Genomic DNA, 22,497 nt, shown 5'->3' with positions numbered 1-22,497 from the left:
ATAATTCCAGTTACGCGCCTCACTTTGTGAACAAAGAATAAAAGATAAATGATAATTCAATTAGAAAAACAAATCGTCGAATACGTGGAATATACCCGTTTATCCTTTTCATTCTTTTCTTTTCATTTTTCTTTAGGAACAGCATGGACCACATTCCTTTTGTTCGATATTATTGCAATCACTGATAAATGTGTATCAGAACCGACCTGGCACCTTTTAGTGTGATCATAAACCCGATTAAATGGATGTTTGATATGTTGGAACCCAAAAGAAGGAATAAATCTAAATAAACGAGCAATCACAAATCAATCGATTCTTCCCTTTATCTTTAATCAATTTTTCTTTATTCACGGTGGCCAGATCGGCCCTGATATTCTTTACAATTTCTCAAAGTCTTCGCAAGAGCGATATAATCACATGCGACATTTATCGACTTGATAATGTTCGTTTTTAGCATCTCCGAATATGGTCGGTGGCAAATTGGGTCTACGAATGACTACTCTGCACGAGGAAACATCGAACACTGGCAACCAGTTGTCGACGCCCGTACACGACGAGGACGAAGAGAAGAGCGACGCTGATTACTCGGAATATGACTCGTACCAGGTAGTACGCGTTCCTAAATCTCGAAAATACATTGGAAATAGTTTATACTTGAATCGTTGTCTTTGTTACATGATCGATATATTCGTATTTTATTAAAAAAAAAAAAAAAAACCACTTATATATAACAAATTACAATTTCGAGTCTTAAATTTGAAGTTTCTACAGTTTTGGTTAAGCTTTGAAATTTTTGCTAGATTCGATCATCTTTATAAAGAAATATTTTATTTATTATTCGTATATCGTATATCTTATCATTTACTTTAATAATTTCTATGCAGTTTTAAAATTTGATGAATTTCAACTTAGAAAAACATTAATCGTCTATGGTCAGACACGCTCTTGCAGTGGACGTAACGAAAATTGTGGTATTTCTATTTTCTTTTGAAAGAACGATACCACGAAGTTTTTATTCATATGTTGGCGAACGATTCTAATAATTAATTTTTTAATGATTTATAATTATATAATGCGTTTCCATAAAGAGAACATCTTAACGAAAAGCAATTCTTAGAAAACTTAACCATTAGAAAATCATCTATCACAGACAGTGAAATTGTTAACTTTGTTTAGAGAAGAAACATTGCATCTGTATCTAGAGACCTGAATCCGTGAAAGGAAATTATACAAAAATACAATTACGATTAAATACTACTACAAGTATAAAAATGAACAAATCGTCGAAGAATATCAAGTACAATTGTTTCTCCTCTTTGTCCACGATTAGAAAAAAGTTATTAAGTTCCACGATATCATCTTTGTCACAATCAAATCACACACGATTGCGTTCAGGCACCGGCGAAACCAGTAAAACCGCTAACTTCTTCACGCACACTGGATTCTCTTGTCGAACTTCAATCGACGAAGATCAACACGCCAAGCATGAGCAGCAGCGGCTACGGTTCACAAGCCGTGTCTACGACCAATCTCACGTCCGAGGACTCCATCTCCGTTAAATCTATCAGCGTGGACGAGACACCAGACCTGGAATACAGAAATCTGTTGGATTATAAGAAACCAGAGAGAATGGACAGCTCACTGGTGGAAGAAACGCCGGAGGAATATATGGGTGAAGTGACTAACGCGTTGGGCAACTTGAACGTGATGGAGAACACTTGCGGCGAGGGTTAGTTGAATGGCTCTCGAAAGAGCAAATACTTAAAGTACACATTCTTGTTAAGACGAGCGTCGCGTGAAATAATTGCTGAGAGATTGTATCGTAAGGGAAGAATAGGGGAGGAAGAAATAGAATAGTCGAAGTTTAACAATTTAATGAGAACAGAAGAGTTTGCAGGTTGTTGTTTGCTATTTGAGATTTACTTAAAATCCAGGGATCGATAGATCTTTATGCATTTATGAGAAATTTGAAATCCGTTTTCAGAAAACGCTTAGTATATAGTTTCTTCCCCCATTGATTTAATATTCTTTTTGAATTTTATAAACATACAAACATATACGTAAAACGGATCTTTTGTATATCGCAGAGCATACTAGAAAGAACTTAGACGAGGCAAGTGCCTACATGGACGCAGACATCGACAGTCCGGTTTCTTCGACGAAAAGCGATAGCGATGCAAATACCAATGTGTCGCGTACAAGTTCTACTCATTGTCAGAAGAAGGATATACCAAGCCAGGGTTTGAGCAACAGAAGGAAAAGCGACATGGAGATTAGTCAGGCATCGAATTCTGGAGAAGACAGCCCTCTGGAAGGTAGCTCGGTTGTACACACGAAGCTACCACCAGGCAAGGTAATATTAATATTTATGCTATTGAACGAACATATATATCGCGTACATTATTCGTGTCGAATTGACTAATATGTCAAATTAAATCGACTAATCTTATAATGTTAATCTGACGATTGCAGGTCGTACGTCGAAGGAAAGCTTCTACTAGCACAGGAAGGCCTACGAGTTCTCAGCACAGGGCTTCATTCCCCATGGTCCGTCCACAAGTTTCAGAGAGCAAAGCAGCAGCAAGACTCGAACAATCAATGCAACCTAACATTCCCTATGAAAACGGTGACAACAGCTCCTCTGAACGAATCGATGGTAAATAATTATTGATAGCAACAAAGTAACTAGCGTTTGTTAACGAATCTTTAATAAAATTTCGCCTCTGTTTCTATAAAAATTGAATAGACGACGTGAGCGACAAGAGTTCAGCTTTCGGATCGAGACACGACCTAAGTAGAGTCGAAACTCCGCTCCCGGATTGGGTTATAGTTGGTGAATCGGTGCTGGTTCGCCCATACAGCTATTCTGGTGTCATAGCGTACGTTGGCCCAACAGAGTTTGCATCCGGGACGTGGATAGGAGTTGAACTCGATGCCCCGACAGGTAACGTTCGCTTTTATTATCTTCACGTTTCTATTAGATAGAAAAACGTTTTTAATAAATAAAAAAAGAAGAAAAGTTGTTGAGGAAATTAATTTTATTGTTACAGGTAAAAACGATGGTGCTGTGAATGGCCATAGGTACTTCACGTGTCGACCGAAATGCGGTATCTTCGTTAAAGTGGACAAACTAATTCAGGACAAACGTGGCCGAGCACTTAGAAACTATGTTTCTGTCCCTCAACCTGCACCGATGCGTCGAAGCGTCAGCAGAGGTACGAAGCATATTTTATATGAAGAGCTATAACAGAATAACTTAATGTGCAATTACTACAGAATAATCAACTACTTTCTTTTAAATTCGAAGGTAAACTCTGCAAACGAGAAGATAAACTTGTACGACGTAGCGAAATTAATACAAACCTGGCTAAAACTTAGAAATATTACGTCTTCCGAGTGCTTTGAAGTATTATAAATTTATGCCAATATATAATTGAATGCTCCAGGTGAGGGTTTACATTCCTTGCACCGAAGTCGAAGCCGAGGAGAGGGCCTTTCAACGACAGGCACGCGATCTTCTCCACGGGGCAAGTAAACGGATCACAACGCCGCTTCACCAGTAACTTCGTTCTACTAATAAGCCACTAAATATCCTAATTGCTACATGCCTATGATATGTGTAGCAGCAGTGTTTCAGTCCCTTAGACGTTAGGGCAGTTATGGATTAATTAATACTTATAAATATTACTTGAAATATTAGGTCATTGTAATGTGTATCACACAAAGCATGGGACGTTCTGTCAAAGAAACTTTTTTTCTGGTGTTCTTTTTTTCTCGAACAGAACATGCTGTTCTGAAAGCATAGTATCTACAACTACATCGCATCTTCAGTAGCATAGCGAGAGCGAGAGCGAGAGAGAGAGAGAGCGAGTATAGCGCGAAAGGGAGAGAGAGAAAGAGTGAGAGAGAATGAGTATTAAACAAAAAGCGCAAGAAACATCGATACGAAGAAAAGTTTCGTCTTTGCGTATCGAAAGTCAGCGAACGATGTTCAATCGAATATATATATATAGTATATATATATATATATATATATATATATATATATATATATAATTTGTAAGCATTCCACAAAAAACTTTTAATTTTAACGACTGGGATGATGAGCCATTTACTTTTTACATAAGAGGAAGCATCATTTAGTTCGCGTATTAATTGTACATTTTTTAACACTAATTAAAGAAAGAAGGGAAAAACAGAGACAGTTATTTTGATCGTAATCTTCTACCATTGGTGGTAAATCAAGGCTCGTTTTAAACAATAATATTCCATAATTTCTAAGCACCGATTGCATTTAAAAGAAAAGAAAAAGAAACGGAATAAATATCGACACGAATATTAAATATATTACAATATGTACAATAATCATATGAATTAAAATTAAAAAAAAGAAATAACAATTTGGCAATTTTATGGAAATTGCCAGTGAATATATATATAAATAGACAGAATATGAAAAACACTCTCCAAAATTGCCGGGCCGGTAATTTGAAATAATGGAGATGTAGCCAACAGAGGAATAAATCACACGGGACGGCCAAAAACTAAAATAAATGTGAAGATGATGATTCTTTTCATGAGACACGAATTTACCGCGTTGCGTAGATTATTTAAAGATTTTATATGTATACAATTGTTTCATATATATTGTATTTTTTTAGCGCAATCTGTTAAGTTCCTTTTTATTGTAACATACAATTATTGTCCTCTGTCCAGCATTACGTTGTTAACGCGAACATGACACGCAATTAATTTATACAGCGCAAAAGTGTATGGAAGAAGCTGTGCGTGTTGCATGACGATATAAATTGAAGATAAAAAAAGAAATTCACATTGGCTATCGTCTCTGTCGTAAGTGATTGTCAGTGTTGGTCATCGATCGATTAAAATCTTAACAAATTAGACACAAGTTATTCTTGCGTAACAACAACTAGTTTGTTGATAAAACAAGCGAAATTTTACAAATTGCAAGTTATCTGTTTCTGTATGAAGGTATATTATAAAATCATAAAAAACAAGTCTACATAACGTACAATCTTTATCTTACTAGCAATATCGTACACTAATATTATTAATTGTTAAAATATCGTGCAACAAGATCCGCAGATCACGAATAATAAAAAAGTCATCGTTTCTTACAAATGTTCATAACAAAAGACGATTGAGAATACAATATTACATTATAGCGTTCCAAGATTAAATAGCAATTTTAATCGTTAATTGTGATTACACTTAGTTGAATGAAATTTTCATCGTCAATGGCAATTAATTGTAATCATTAATTATCAATTACATAGTAATTGTTGCCCAATGCTGGCATTGATTCACAACAATCGATTCGCTGGCTAATGTGAATCGTTTCTGAGTGCAACACAATCACATAGGGTCGCAATACTAGATTCGTAAGTTTTAGATAGTAGAGATCGAATTAAAGAAAATGAAAAAACACACGAGCTTGCTTGATCGTATCTTGAATTAGCGTCACGTCAAACTGCGTTGATTCGACGTTATTTCTTTCTTTCTCTATTCTTTATCATGGCGAATTGTCCACGATTCGTTGCACTTGACTCTTCTTGATTCTTGGCTGAATTTTCACCGCGGAACGACTCTAATATACATATATGTATATATATTTGATACATTTCAAACGTGATTTTTGCTCAGTACGACGATGACGATACTGATTTCTCGTTCGACAATGAATTAAATAAAAGGAAAAAAAAGCGAAGAAAAAGAAGAAGAAGGATATAAGTAAAGCACTGTGAAAAGATATAACGGCGATAGATGGTGAAAGGTGTCGCGTGTAAGAGAAAAATCAAACGACGGTATCGCATATTTTTTTTAATTTATCGAATAGATCGTGTGGAGTACAAGGAAGGTGCGAAAATAGAAAGAAAGGAGGGAGGGGAAAAAAGTTTAAACGTGTAACGAAGAAATGAACGTCGAATGAAAGAAGCTAATTAATCATCATAAAGATTAAGATATAATCGTAAAGAAACGAAAGAAAAAGAAGAAAAAAGAAAGAAAGAAAATTCGCCCAAATTGTGAACATCAACCAACAAAAAAAAAAAGAAAAAAAAAAGAAAAGAATAACCATAACAAGAACAACAACTTCTGTCCAATTAGAACAATACTAAACGCTATCAATAATGAACATATATTACTGTATGTAATACTTATTGAATATAAATAATAAACTCTCGCCTGCGACGCGACGTTTCCTTGGTCATACGGCGATTAAAAGACGAGAGACTTCCGGTTGTTGCTTTCGTGTACACGCGTGTTATCATAAACGAATAGAATAAACAAAGTAAAGATGGTAAAGATAAAAATACGAACGCGTATTTTACACGAAAGGGAAACGCCGCGGGCGAAGGTATCTCTGTCCATTTTTTGGTAATTCAAGAATATTAATGATGAAAGAAAATTAAGACTCATAAATGTCACAGTGATGCTACATGCCTACCTGGCATATTTAATATAATAAAGTCTCTTTTAAGTTTCAGACACCGCGTTACACTTTTCTGTTCTTTTTTTCTTTTTTCTTAGATTCTTTTTCCCCGCTATCGTTACGATGAGAAATTATACTATACACATACATAGAATTGAAACATAGTAAAATTTAATTTCTAATAATTGTACAATGTTCGATCGTCTGCTTATAAATATTTTCTAATAATTAACTAATTTTATTGTAATAGCTAAAAATTGTACATATATGATTACTTTCGTTTTCTGTGTTTTTTTTTTTTTCTTTCTTATTAATTTTGTCCGTTTATTTCCAATTATATCTCGCAGTGGAGCATCTAGCATCGACGGAGCTTACACAGCCTATTCCATCCCACGATAAGACAATGTCCATTTTTATCGTTATTAATTATCTAATATGATAATCGTTCAACAACTATACTTTGTACCCTAACGGATCCTAGAATAATATTTTCGACCAATCGGTTTTACGAATGTCTCTGGAAGACTTCCGAGTTTAACATTATCCCTTTCATCCGAAAGCAAAGCTGCTGCAGCCACAGACAAACACACACAACACACGGTCTAAGTTCCAAACGAAAATCAATGAGAAAGAAACGAATCAAATGATGAAAAGAAAGAGACGAAGGAAAGAAGACGAAGACGCGAACAAGTAAAGATAAATAAACAACGTTGAAACAAAGGGTCGCACGGGTCCATTTTTTTCAGAGTATTAAAGAAAAGAAAAAAAAAAGTAACAAGACGTAAAATAAAACGCCCTGTAATCTAATCGATTCTCCTAACTATAAAAAGGCTGTGAGACTAATCTTTTGCTGTTTTACGCTGCTCCCTCGTTTTTCTACCCTCGCACTGCTGCCGATTGCATACGCGCGACTTGTGCACGGTACCATTTTACGCATCCATCAGGCTAGCCATTTTGGCTGGACTTCTCAGAAAGCGCGACGTTCGCTCTGGCATAAGCTCCAACTAAAGAAAACAAATCTTCTTCGTTATTTGTGGAAAGTTTGGCGAGAGAATGGTGAACGTGTTATGCCGGAGGATTTTAAAGACGTAAACCATTTTTGGGAAGTGTGGGTCGAGGAGGTATTTGAGTACTTTTAATTAATAAGTTAAATCTGTACTCTAAATTATACGTCTGTCTTGTACTTTAAATCGTGGAATAGACCTGAGAATATTTTTGTTTATAAATAATATGATCATGAAGACTATGTTGGTAAAAATTGAAGATAATTTGAAGTATGTGACGAAATTGGAATTTTTAACTTGCTGTAAAATCATAGCTTGCAACTTACATATTTCTATATCTTTCACATTCTCTTTTATTTGTTTATCGTCGTAATATGGTATTTTATTATCGCGTCATTAATTTAAAGATATTCGTGTTACGATATAATCATCAGAGCATTGTTATACTTGTTGATAAACGATAATCAATCTGTGATTGATGAATATTAACGAGTAATAAATTAGAGGAAAAATTAATGTTTACAAATTCTAATAATAATCTGAATAACTCAATCCTCGTGCTTTGGTTTGCCAAATACTTTGATTACAAGTACTCCAATACACGATTGATGATTGGCTTAAAGTAAAATTATTCGCGTTTCCAAATTTCAGAGAACTGACAAACATCTGTCTACTAAATAGTCGAAATGCTAAAGGATAGCGGTAGAAAAGAAATTGGAAACTTTTGAGTTCTTTTCTCCCAAGAAAGTTAGCAAGAATTTAACAGCACGTCTACCAGAAACTTATTTAAAATATCTTTACGGTGTATTAAATATTGTGTAGTAACGTACAAAGTAATTATCAACTATATTGCTTTCATTGGGAGAACATAAAACATGCCTTGTTTTTCATCAGGCAACAGTTTATCAATTAAAATTCATTTAATTCTTAATGGTCCATGTGCTAAATTATCGAAATCAAGGATGAAAAATAAATAAAATAAATAATTTGATATAGCGGAGGAACATACGAAATTTGTATTCATGGGTGATAACCACCAAAATAGTGTTTCAGAGCCCTCGTTTCTAAAATTGGAAAAGAGATATGCCGAAAAATTACAATAAAAGATTGCCACTCTATCATTCATTAATATAATCCAAGTAAAAAGTATTTTATATTTAATCGATAAAAATATAATAAAACAATGCAAGATGATCTCTAAACTAATATAAGGAAATCAATTATACTGCTACATAATATTTAATTGCACTTAACCGCCCAGAAACTTTCCCACGGAATCCTAATTGCTATACCCGCGGAGCCTGCATTTTCCAGTGTCGTCAATTAAACGCGAAGTGCGAGCATGTTAATATTGAATTCGGAACTCTTCTAAAAACGCTTGACGGTGAGAGACTGTTCGAACGATCATCGCTAAATACATTAAACGAAACAAAAGAAAAAAAAATAATAAGAACCCACATATGTACATGTATAATGTAAGCGAGTCGAGATTGGTGTTATATTTTAATATAATGTGTAAAAAAAAGAGCAAATAACAAAAGACAAAGGAGGTATGTGCGCAAACGAAAAAAAGATGCCATCAGACACACATACACCGGTATTTAGACGTTTATCGACACAGTATTGTAAGAAAATTGTAGCTACGATGTGCACCAGCTTCACGATAATTCCAGACACCCTCCACCCCCATTTTTCCTCACCATCATCCCTTTGATTGTTGTTATTGTATTAGCGATACCGAGACCGACACTCTGTACATTGCAAATCGAATCAATCTGTACGTCGAACATGGTGCGACCAAATAGAATTGTCGACCGTACAATTTTCGTTCATTGTACCTTCTCGAACCCTCGATCTTCGGAACCACGTGTGTATTCTGTTCTAATTTACTCCATAGGGAACAATTGTACGGTAAATTGTCTTCCATCGAGTAAATTATTGTCTCAATTTCTATTGAAAATGATTGTTTCAACGAGACGTTTGAATCGATAACTTTATACGAATTTAATACTAATATACTTAGATATCTCTGTTAATCGCATTGATGTATTTGAATACCGGTACCTAACGCAATGAACTAGGCGCATTGGTGATATTACCACCTCTGAAATATTAAACAATTGATATTTAAAATTACTCGAATATTTGGTATTCAATGTTTTGTGGTACTCGGATATTGGTATTTAATAATCCAAGCACTCGAATACCGGTAATATCAGTAACTTTTGGTATTTGAATATCACTATCCTGTATTCCAGTGGGGTTGAATACCGATACTTGGTATTTTAAATGCATGAATATCAGTATTTGGTACTTTTGGATGCTCGAGTACAAGTATTTCGAATATCAGAAATTTGAAGTAATTTAATATTAGTACTCTGTATTCTGAGGTATGCTAAAATATGAAGATTAAATATTCTTCAATACTTGGATATCAGTATACTGAGTCATTCTAATATTAAATACTAGTTACATCACTGAGATATATAATCGGAAATTATAAACATTACAGTTATAAAAAACAAATTTAATTACATAATTACAAAGTAACTTTTAATTGAACAAATCATAGCATAATTAGTATTGTCCCATTCAAATTGATCGCTAGCGATCAAAATATTCACATGAAAAGAAAAGAACATGGAATACATGTACGTTTATTCCGATTGATCGAGGATTCACCCTGTAATAACGTAGAACTCCTCTTCGGACGAGTAGGACGAGAAAAGTTAATAAGAAAAAAAAAATGATTGATACTAGATTGTAAGGATTTTGGGAATTCTCTGTAGATCCGTAGATCGCTGTATCACTCGCTCCGGTACTAGATAACCGGAAATAGGAAAGCCTATTTTTGCATTGCGTGATTAAAGGCAGAAAACGCATTTAGAGTCAGTTCCCATTCAACTGATATCTATTCGGACGATGTCTTATGTAAGGCTATGGGACGATGCAAGGACGATTCGCGGGATGTTCTGCCATTTTGCCATTACCATGTTCGCGTGATCGAATTATCTGAATGTTTTCACTTTAATCGCAATGATCCGCTGTATCATTCTTTTTTCTACTCTTCCACGATTCATTTAACCTTAGATTCATGAGCTGAGAACAAAATGGGAACGTTTCTGTCAATATTCTATGTACAGTTGTAGAAATTTGTCTCTGTGTAATATAAATGGATTGATAAAATACATGGATTGAATCAAAATATGCAGCAGGTGAATATAAATAATAGTCTGTGTGTGAATAAACTTACCGCTGTCTATAGAGTTTCATTGTACATTCTTGTTGATTGATAGGTTGTGTTTTAACAAATTTGTTCAACAATTAAAAGTTTCCATTTCGCCAGTATTATACTTGGAGGTTAAATGATATCTAAATGAGAAGGATGTACTACGCATTATGAACAAAGAAAAATCAAAAATTAAAGGAAGCAAAAAAAATGAAAAATCAAAGGAATAAGGTATCTTGAATACCTTAAATACCTTATGAATACCTTATCTTTTAAATGATATTCTAATAAAAATATTAATATTGATTCACACAATACAGTTTCCTGAAAGTGTAGAAAAAAGTACTCAACCAAATACGATCGATAAAATAGTCAGCTCTATAATAAATTGTTCAGAAATTTAAATAATAATTATTACCTGATAATGGTAGAAATCAGATGCAAAATAGCAAAGAACATCAAGCAATCGAACTTAGATCGCCTTGATATTGTAACGATACGTTGCTTCGACTACGTTCGCGAGAACACACTAATGTACGATCAGTAACTAAAACTTAACACGAATCATTAAACTTACAAAAACTTTCTAAATCAATTTTCACAAAAAAATGAAGAACTTCGAAAGAAAACGACGCGACGCGACGCGATAGTCCACTACGATTAATCGGAACAGTCGATAAAGATCGACTCAAATAACGATTATCGAAGTACAGCACCGATCGATCAAGCGTCAAAATTCTAACCTTAATCAGTCATAATAGAAGAATTGCCAATGAAGAGGACCAGTTATGGAAAAATATGCGAATAATGTGATCGACTTTCAAGGAATTGATATAAGTGTTTGCGAACGCGGTCGAAGTAAAGATCGAAGCCGGGAATGTAAAATAAAAAGTAAGATAAATCAGAGGCGCTTAGGCGACTTTTATTTCGTGTTACGCATACATATAGTAAACAATTAACACGTCGTCATGACGAAAAGATTCAAATTCCATTACTTAGATTATAGTTAGCGATCGAATTAGCATCGTACCTTTTTCGCGCGCACTGGTGCTACAGTGGCCGTTGTACGGAGAACGCTTTCAGAAAGCATCGTGTGATCATTTCTCACACTTGCTCACCCGTGGACATGAACACAACACACATGACGGAGCACGATTAAAAGAGCCGAGAAAAAGGAAACAAGATCGCGTTACATCGACGAACGTGCTTGTATGGAAGTTAAGTTTAGTCGTGGCTCGATGCAAACTCGCGTTATTGCCATCAATATTGCAGTCTCTTTAGCATTAATCTGACTTAAACCTCACACAAGATATATCAATTAAATTCTCGCCTCATTTTTTCAGCACCTATCTTCACGTGTTAGCCTACACGCTTAACCATGAATGGGCCCATTTTTATTACGATAGCCTTTATTACGAAGCGAAGGTTTCCTTTCGATTTCGCGACAATCTCGAGCAGCACCTCTTAACCTTTATTACTCACACAGCAATCACATACGTATTACACACGCACACACACATCCGATCGCAGGCGTACGCACTAGTGGCACGACGTGCTTAGCGGTGAAGACAGATAAGTAAGAAAAGCAAAAAAATATATGATACATTAACGAAAAAAAAAATAAATAAAAGTATAGGTAGGAGATATATTCCATGTAATTTCTTCGAAAAAAAGGAAAAAAAGCTAATCATTCTTTGTTTGATTTAGTAGCGGACTCGTAGCGGAATCGCGCGGTATCCCTCATTTATTGCCAGAGACAGAGTATCGTATACTACTTTTTTCGATCTCGTAGGGCCATGTGAAGGCTGAAGCGAATAAATAAGTTTAATGGAGTCACACCGGAACTGTGTCGTAAACCGAGAGATGACTTATTGTGTAATAGTATTATTTTATAAGCAGTCAATAATATTAATAATTATCGGAAGTAAGCTACAAAATACCGTATCACCCCAAGGAAATAACAAAATAAAAAATTTCATGTATTCTTTTCGTAAGCTCGTCTCGTCTCGAGAGTACCTATACCTCTATTGTTAAATATTATACATACTGCGATACTTGCATAGAAGCTAATACGAGTATGGACTTAAACAATAAGGTGTGTACATTTTAATTTTTATGAATATAATAAAAGTATAATTTAATGTTCTGCCTGTGTGTATTGTTGTTGGATATATATACATATTTCTCTTTTATCTCACTCCGTTTTTCTATATTTTTATATTATATAACCATGTATTCTAATTAAACTAAGCTAGTCGTACAAAATTTTAATTAATTGCAAATTTAATTTTTAATTCTTTAAAGAATTGATTATAGAATATTAAATATAATATTTCATGCCCCTTTAGGTAAATACTTCATTATTACGCACTATATGTTTGGTATTCAATCATTGTTTCCTTCAAGGCTCGTCATTTAATACAAGAATTGAACAATCGACTATAAATTACAGATCTTTTGAGGGTAAAGTACCAAAATATAATAAGCATAAAAAATACGTATTCTGGAAAACATACGTGCAAATTTGTCAATGAAGAGCAAATATTCCTTTAGACCTCTTCGAACAATATAAGGTTTATCCAAACAAAAGTCATTACTAAAGTCATTGTCAACAAAATTATCGAAGTAGTTCTACTTCCTATTTCGTCTGTCAACAATTTCCACTAATTCGTACCCCAAAAAAGGTGGCCCAGCAATCAGACGCTCCTCCCGAGGCCCAACAAAAATTCAGTTAGTTGATTATACGCTGCTTAGCATAAATATTAACGCAGACAGCGTCACGACGAGCGTTCCGCACTTCCGGCGATCATGGATCGCTCGGTGACAAATGAAAGTGCATCCTTTGTCGACTCCGTGCTCCGAAGGAAAAAAGAAAGAAAGAAAATCGAAGAAGATTCACATAGGTGGGCTTGCCGGTGGCTCTGACCTGCGGTGTACACTACCATTCATAAGTATTTTAAATTCTGACATTTCCGAATTGTTGCAAGCATTTATATAAAGAATTAGAAGAGGAGAGATTAGAATTTTATTTCATATAGAACTCTCTTTTTCTCAAATAAAACTATTAATCTAAATTTGGTCTCTGATAGCAGCATGTTATCATTAATTAGTGTACATTGATGATAACAAGTAGTCAATATTAAATAAAAAAGAACATAATATTCTTTAAATGTTCCAGAACGCAAATAAAAGAGCAATCACGAAGACGGATGAAAATTGATCCTACTATGAGTTAAGTGACTTCAAGTGTGTCTGTTCAATGTTAAGGGTCTTGATGCAATTGAAATATGTTTTTCCAACCACATTCTAAAAGTTTGTATGGACTTCGTGAAGTATCAGCCATTCATCACAGACAAACATTGAACTACCCTTGCAGATACAACACACCCTTCTTTAGTTAAAATTTTTACAGAGTATATTTCATTCCAGCTCTGATGCGAGGTAAAGAATTAACGATGGAGAAACGTTGTTTGATCGTAAATTTCGAAAACATAACAAACATATCAACCTTTCTCATCGAATTGCACCAGGTGTCCAAATACTTATAGACGGTAATGTATACGCTCACGTGTTCGCATATGTGCTCGCGTGTACGAGCAATCTCGCATATGGGCGTGAGGCACGCTCGCCCAATTTAAATATAATAGGATGACTCCTGTGGGAATGTCGGTGACACCAAGCCACAGGATTCCAAGGTCCTTTTTGTTCCGGTGCAAGAAGAACCGTGCGTCTTACACGAGAAAACCGAGACGCGACAAAGATCTCTCGTCGGACAGAGTGCAAACAGCCAGTGCACTCGAGCAACTTTTTTTCATCGTCGATAGAGCGACACGATGAGATGTCTGCAATTAATATGCCACTTGTACAGTTGCCTCTTAGCCGTTGTTTGCTCGGTGGTAAAACGTAAAATTCCCGTACAATCATCGTCGTCGAGCTTTACCTTGGTCGGCGTAAATAGTTGTCGACATGCTGTTGCTCACGAAAGTATTTGAATACTCATAGAAACTTTTTGTAAATATATATTGCACCAATTAACCGGTAACGAGGTGAGACTATCATGATTATGTTGATAAAACTGCGCTACAGTAAAAGATAAGGAACGTGGCCTATCTTGTTTCTCATCTGCACAATCTTCAATTGCAAAATATTTCGTATAATTCATATAATACGATCGTACAAATTTTCTATGACAAATGTCAAGTGAGTCACTGTAAATACATGAGTTTTGTTAGTCACTGTAAATATAGGCTAGTAGGATCTAGAGCACGTGCACGCTGATTGAGTTTATGGCAGAGACGCGTATGAGCAGCGACGGGAGCGCTGTTTCGCGGAAAACATCTTGCTTAATTGCCAGGGATATTAATTGCCAGTGTTCCATAATCAGACTTAATTACTGGTTGCGCGTTTTTGTCTCCTTTGTCTCGTTGAAAATACACGGCAGACGTGTTGAAACGTTTGTTCGCTCGCTTAGACGATAGAGGCGTTTGACTGGGGAAAGGAAAATGGATGGAAAAGTTTAATGATTGAACTGGAAATCGGTGGTTATTCCAATGTATAAAGAGAGTATCGTTAGAGCGAGAGAAATTGTTTATGGGGAAGTAGGAAGTAGGATTGTAGAACAAAGATATAGAATATGTGATTATTTATGTTGTTAATAGAGAATATAACGAGAAATTGTTTTATAAAATTAATAGATGGAAGATTGAAATGCATTAAGAAAGTAAAGCTTATGAATATGTAAATACACGTATGTATAGAGAGCTCTGATTTTCATAATTGTTAAAGTTATACTGGGAGTAATTTACTACAAGTCACTAAAATGAAAAATGAGAAAGACGCAAAAGTAGCATAATTCAACATTTTTAATGTTCCAATGACAATGAAGTAAAGGTAATGTATTTTTGTCCAAGTAATACTATTACGTTCATTGTCATAAGAGTATTTTATATCGTTTCTTTTCTGACAGGAAACGTTTTAAATGTCCTGTCCTCTAAGAAGCTTATAATTTTTTAATTATATCTCTACGTATATAAATTTAATTCCAAATTAACGTTAGCATGGCTAGAACCTGAATAAGCTTAAGGACGCGTAGCCATTACAAAAACAAGAGTACCTTTTGATAGACGTAAGCGACAGACATTGAACAGTGAGGCGATATAAAAGGGACTTGTATCATGGAAGCTGCGTAATATCGCGTGCCAATTTATGACGAATTTATCGTTCATCTGTCAAAACCAAATTTTCTGACATACTAGTTATTACGTATAAGTATTCATACTAATACTTACCAGACTACGAAGTTTTGTGCGAATCTATATTTTTATAAAAACACTCTCTAACACTGTAATTATCAAACTTATGAAAATGACTGATTTCAGATTTCATAGACATTTTTTTATATCTACTTCGAAGACGCCTAACAACCAGAAAGACCTGTGAGAGGCCAACATAAAAAGTACCCTACGAACAAACAACTCATCAGCTCAGACACCCTACAAAATTTATCCAACCACTTTCGCTAGTTGAAGGCCGCATTTCCGACGGCTCACCGATAGAAAGGCCATCAAACACCACCATGCTCCGAATTACCTCTAAACTCCGCTCCCCGCCATGAATCTCAACTTCGCACAGACCCAAACAACGAATTCAAAACGAAAGACACAAGCGAAAATAAAAGCTCGAGAAATTCGCCTCGAATCCTTTCTGCAGGAGCAACTTTTTTGCCCAACGACGAGGAAGGTGAACGATCGCGGCTGAAGAGTTTCGTTATCGGGCTGACCAGGCTGGGGATCATCGATTTTTCGCCGGAATTCCAAGAAGCGCCCTAAGCATTGACATTCAGCAACCGAGGGGAACGTAGCGCTCGGATGTAACGCACGCCTTCTCTTTGCTTTCACATCATGGCCGTGTTCACGGTGTAAGAGCGAGTTCGAGTCACTCTTCTCTCCTTTGCCTTTTATTTCTTCTTTCTCTCTCTCTCTCTCTCTTTCTTCCTCTCTCGACAAGAGCGTGGCCACGAACGAACCGTGTGTATATTGTATCCAGCGTGTCTCTGCGTGGCACGTTTCGAACGCGACACACCGGGATCAGTGAACTTGCCCATGGCCAGCAGGGCAATCATCGTCCTCCGCTTCTTCCCTTCGCGAATGATGCACCGACTACGCTATCGTTCATAATTGGACTACGGATTTTGTATGCATTTATGGGGGAAATTTAGTGAGGTGCTTGTAATATTCAGTTAGCGAGATAAATCTTTCGTGTAGATTCCTTCACCTAGTTACGTTAACGATAGTATGAAATTCCGTTAAGAATCCGTAGTATTACTCGTAGGTGGACAACGATAGATTTTTTGTAGTACAGCCCTCATCCTGATCATTGAATTAGCACCACTCAAAACATCAACATTTTTTTTATTAAGAGGCGTGAGCGAATTCAAATAGCAAATTAATTACACACCGAGGCCCTTTGCATTCGTTATAACTCGCATCCATAATATATGTACATACTTAGGAAAGTGAGATCCATGTCATAACTGTCCTCAACCTTTGAAAGCTGTATTTTACGAGAGATATAGAAATGAAGTATAAATATTCGTATTTTTCAAAAATCCATACAGAATTTTACGAAAAAAGTCTGTAGTCTGTTCCACTATCTTTGTTCCTCACTGTATATGGCTAGCCATTGTACGAACACGTGAAACAACCATTACCGATACTACGATGCTAAATCTGTGATCCTAACATCGTTCGTGTAGTGGTGTCGGTTGGGACCGGTCGTAAAACGAAATGCAAAGGGAAGAAGTTTGCTCCTTGCCACCATACCGATTAAACGACGCGACGTGTCCGCAGGATGCATAAATCACCGACGATGAGACTTCGATTGATGGTAAAACGATGGTTCGAAATGGTTACTTAATCGGTTGGTGGTTGTTTGGCTGCGTTCAGAGAGCTTGTTCAATGAGTTGGGGATTATTTTGATAGCGCTTGTGGAAATTGAATGGCACTTGTGTTAGAATGGGGATACGTGTACTGAAAGTTATAGAGACTGTTTGTGAATGATAGCGAAATCTATTATTTGAGACGCGATGGTATTTGTTGATCACGTTAGCGAGTATGTCAGCCTGTTTTGTCAATATTAATTCTCAATCGAGTCGTGTTCGCTACCTGTTAAAACTACACCGCGAGAATTTGTCTTAATCTCAGCACCTTCTTATCAATACGCTCGTATCAGTATCTAATCTATCCATCTATCTTGGATAATTTTCAACTTGGACGGGAAGAATTTCCTTTCGCGTCATAGATCGTAATTTCTAGAAATAGTTGGCTTAAAAGTAGAAACACCTGCGATCATTCGCAAGAGCAAACCTTTTAATCTTCTCGTCATACGTGTGTGGTCAAAGAACAGCACATTGTTAGGGAACGTTGATTTCCGTTTGTAATCGCCAGGTGAATAAGTACATGAGTTGTCAAATTATGGCATATGTGAACACCCCCGAGAGTTTTCCATCACCGTGATAGAAATGTTGTTGATACCTTATAATCGATTCACAAAATATGTATACTACGAAGATGAAATTTTTATTATTATTATTATTTAATTTGTACTTTACAATTTGTCCAGCTGGACATTTGATAAATTCTCTAACTTAATTGCTAAATAACATGTGGATACTATCTTCGAGTTTGACTATCTTATTTCTTTAGTGAGGTCAGTGGGTTGTTTTCTTTTTAGTCTTCTTTCTACGACAGTCTTGCTCGCTTCAGCAGCTAACTGGCTTGAATGTGTTACCGATCTCACTGTTTGATGAAAGTTTACACGAAGAGATCTCCGGTATAAACTGAACGATCGAATATCATCGTCTCCAGAAACCCTTTTATCTAATTTTGTCCTATATCCTGCCAGAAGGACTCTACACAGTGATACAGACTGTAAACCGTGCACCTGCGTCATATCCACACGGAGACTATTACAAAACAGGAATTATCAATTCTATCGACTACGAGTCAGAAGCCGCGTGGTTCCTCGAATTTTCGTTGCGTTTCCACGTAACGACTGCGGGCCAGATGAAAGAAAAATGGCCATGAGCGTGCCGCATTCCGATATATCGCGCACCATCTCTCCGAGGCGTGCCACGTCCGAATGCATTTATGCGGGAATGCGTGTTCCCCGGTCGTTTTATTTTTCTCAATGCGCACACCTATTCCTCGGCCACGCGCGTGTAAAACATGAATCTTCTCGCGGTTGTTTCCCTCGGCGATCGTTACTCCGCTCAACAACGCGTTAAATACAAATCTCACAAGCGACCCGCGAGCTCGACACACGATTCGGACGTGCTTGAAAAGGGACAGGATTATGCGAACGACCCCCCTCGTTTGTGTTTCAACGAACGTAGCGCGTTCACATGATCGACACACGTGTACCATGTGGTAGGTTGCTTAACCCAGGTTCGGTGGCGAGATCACTTTTGTAAACGTTCGACAGTGGGTTAAATTGGCCTCTGTTACGTTTCATATTTTCCGATCGTAAGAATAGCATAAATAACGAGTAAAAATTGATTTACGCTGACAGTCGGTTTACAGGTTTGGACATAAGAGTTTGCGTAAAACGAGAACTATGAAGGAAATGTGTTCCAGGAAAATTAAAACAGAGGAATTTTCGTTCGATTCAGAAATAGCCTTTGCGTGGGGTTGTATGTTTAGTATCGTTGCAACATTGAACAAATCTACAGCCACGAGCAGCTTATATGTATGTAGGTGTTCGATCGTTACAGCGTCTCCATAGATGAATTTCATGAGAAATTTTATTAATCTATATACCGACAGGTAGATGAATTATGCAAACGCTCAAACTATACGCTTGCACGTTTCTACAAACTAATTAATCGTATGAAATTGTAGAAATTTTCATAGAAATATCGGTAGTAAACATAAAGGATATAGCTAAAGCTGCAGTAACAATAAAATGTCAGAAATATACAGAAGAATCTTCTTTCTGGCTAAATATTTCGTTTCGCTTTAGCACGAAACATTGCCCAAGGAACGATCTTATTATATCGTTAGATCGAACGTTTTAATGAAACGGCGAAGCTTTGATATTTCGATCACGGTAAAGACAACAAGATAGGAAACGTTGGCCGACTCATCTCGAACGCGAAAGCTAAGAGAGCCTGCGCGTAACCTAGCGTTTGCATATAAAAAATTAGATATGCCATAGACGATTTCTGAATGGAACGTTGAATTATTCAGACGATTTCCCGGCCAGCAAGGTCGGTCGTGTTACTGGAATCCCTTCGTGTGCTTTTCGAAATGCCGCCAGCACACTCGCAAACCTTCGTTCTCGACCGATCATCAGCTCCTCATATTAGTGTACCTCGTCGATCGTTCGATCGTTTGCCAATCGCATGCACAATAAAGTGACAAAGTCGTTGCATATATCTTTCGTTATGCAGAGCACTCCAGCGACGCTCATTATTTTTAAGGATGCGAGGAAATGATCGAGAAATGAATCGTTTGGTCGGAATGGACCAATCGAAATTATGTTTCGATATTCGGTGGCTTAGAGACGAGATTGTACGATATTGTACGTGAATCGTTTGAGACGATGGAAAGTAGAATTTTAGAAAGTCGCCAACCGTAACTTCCTATTCGTCCTACTCCGAAGAATTTGAAATTCGACTTGTTTAATTGCGTGTGATCGCGATCGTTGCATCAGTAAATAAGAAGCGAACCGTAAAATTAGAAATTCTGAATGGAGAAAGACATGGCCGGTGAGAAATTGCGTCAACATCGATCTGAGAAAGCGTGATCTCGTTGCAATTGCTTTACACCTGATCGCCTTGTAAACGTCGATCTACACGAACAGGGAATACCAAATGAATGTGCGATAAAGTTGCATTTATTCAACTTGGCGGAATTTTAATAAATCGCTGTAGTAACTTCTCCCGTTATATCGAATAACAATCGATGATTTAATCGTTACATCGACCGTGATATTTTTATTCCTTCCCTTTATCCATCGATGGCATATAGCTTCGTATTCGATGATCTGCTTAGCAAATTACAGAAACGTATTTGCTTCGTATGTTGGAATAAATATTTCATTGGTGACTTGAGAAGTAAAGTTAATTTTGCAGAATATCGTGAATACCAATCTATTTCCCTCCAACGATTATGTTCGTTGCTTTCTATAATCCTATTCTATCGTTCTACCAGCTTCTTCATTAAAAATTAAACTTCAATCGACTATATCATAGAAATAATTAATAACACGCGAGTTACTTGTAAAGCTAAATTAATCCAACTGATCTGAACGTCGTATTTCGTTCTATTCCCTGTCCTTTTAGCACGGGACATATATATTTTCTACATATCGAAACTTGACTTTATGCAAATATATTAACGTGTACGATAACTAGAAACAAATTTCTACGCTTCGTTTCCCGTTCAAGTAATTGAAAAAAGACGAGACATAAAAGAAACATCGAACGGATCGCATCAAGTTTGTCCTACTCTTCCGCAAACATACAGTGCAATTACCAACAGAAATTTTCCAGGCACAACTGGTTTCATTATCACGAATACATATATCGACCTTGGAGAATCGAGGCACGTAGTACACGGAGGCCTCAGAGTCCTGAGATTTTCGAAATTTCGAATCTAATTGCCAGATCGATTCGCCTTCAGGGTGAGGTGGTCGTTAATTCATCTGGACGACGTGCACGTTGAATTCCGAGTAGATACGACTACATTGAGAGCGTCTGCATGATCGAGGCGAGTCGAACGACTTCCTCCAGTCGTATCTTCTACTCTTGGTGTTCCAGCCACTTCCGTCATCCCGTTCGCCGTATAAATTCACGAAGTCAACGGAGCACAGGCACGTGCCTGCACGATCGTCTTTATCGAACGGTCGTCCATGCCATGAAACCGTGTTTTCACCTGCCTTTTTCCCACTCACACCCGATATTTGTTTTCCATTAGCAAATTGGCAGTTGAGTTCTCGCATCAGTGCACGGGTTGCCGACGATTGATCCAGTCGCGCGATGTTAAATTCGTTGTGATCGAAGGAGTTTTACTTTTAAGGTAGGTTTCAAGGTTACGTTTAACATAGTTTTCGAGAGAATCTGCTTTACAAATTGGATCGTTAGATTTTTATCCCACGTTATACGCAGAGGGGAGACGCGATACATTCGTTTTTCTTCAGCTTTCCACTAATCGATAATTACTTTTTTCTTTTGTCATAGTGATCGAGGAACAAGAAAGGTACGATAGGTTCGTTTTTTATTGAAAATTTAATGTTAACGTTACTTGTTTATTCGAAGCGAATATTTTAATACGTCAGATGTTATAATTTTATGTGATAATTGCCGTCATAGTTTTAATTATAAAGATGGTTCGTGTAATACGAATTCGATGGACAGAGTATTGGATTTAAAAATTTTCCCCTGTCTTCTTCAAGCGGATGGAATGTTCTAAGAGTTGAAACCACTTAATTGTTTCATCGGGGGAAAAAACCTGATGATTAGATCGGTTCAGATAGTACAGCGACAGATGAATTGAAGAAGATAATCGTAAATCATGCGTTTATGTGTGAAATTTCTTAGAAAACGAGCAGTTAAGATTCCAGCGAGTAACTTGTACTAGAAGCAAGATAATCGTATCGCTAGGGATAACACTTAGCTTTTCGAAAAAATACCGGCTATTACAGGCTTAACGAAACATTACGAGCGGTTATACTTCGTTGCGATATTTTGAAAAAATTGTATCCTGGAAAGATTTCATCAATTTGCAGACAATCTTCTCCCACTTTACGCCCAC

At 36.6% G+C, this 22,497-nt stretch overlaps 1 protein-coding gene across 10 annotated transcripts in view; it reads left to right on the top strand.

The window, feature by feature from the left end:
* The window catches only part of LOC122571801 (kinesin-like protein KIF13B), a 162,438-nt gene extending 149,608 nt beyond the window's left edge, over nt 1-12,830 (top strand). For 8 of the 10 annotated variants that reach the window (XM_043735954.1, XM_043735963.1, XM_043735959.1 and 5 more), the window contains 7 exons: nt 455-606; nt 1,396-1,729; nt 2,088-2,353; nt 2,473-2,656; nt 2,747-2,944; nt 3,051-3,215; nt 3,447-6,732. In XM_043735954.1, coding sequence (XP_043591889.1) covers nt 455-606; nt 1,396-1,729; nt 2,088-2,353; nt 2,473-2,656; nt 2,747-2,944; nt 3,051-3,215; nt 3,447-3,535 — 1,388 coding nt within the window. In that variant the 3' untranslated portion in view covers nt 3,536-6,732. Of the gene's footprint in view, nt 1-454; nt 607-1,395; nt 1,730-2,087; nt 2,354-2,472; nt 2,657-2,746; nt 2,945-3,050; nt 3,216-3,307 lie in introns of all 10 variants that reach the window. The other 2 variants (XM_043735953.1, XM_043735956.1) reach the window with 2 other exon arrangements.
* Nucleotides 12,831-22,497: the final 9,667 nt, after the last annotated feature.

The sequence above is a fragment of the Bombus pyrosoma genome, linkage group LG10 (genome assembly GCF_014825855.1).
Source record: "Bombus pyrosoma isolate SC7728 linkage group LG10, ASM1482585v1, whole genome shotgun sequence".
Lineage (NCBI taxonomy): Eukaryota > Metazoa > Arthropoda > Insecta > Hymenoptera > Apidae > Bombus > Bombus pyrosoma.
The sequence above is the reverse complement of the archived record's forward strand: the minus strand, read 5'-3'. Positions and strand labels throughout refer to the sequence as shown.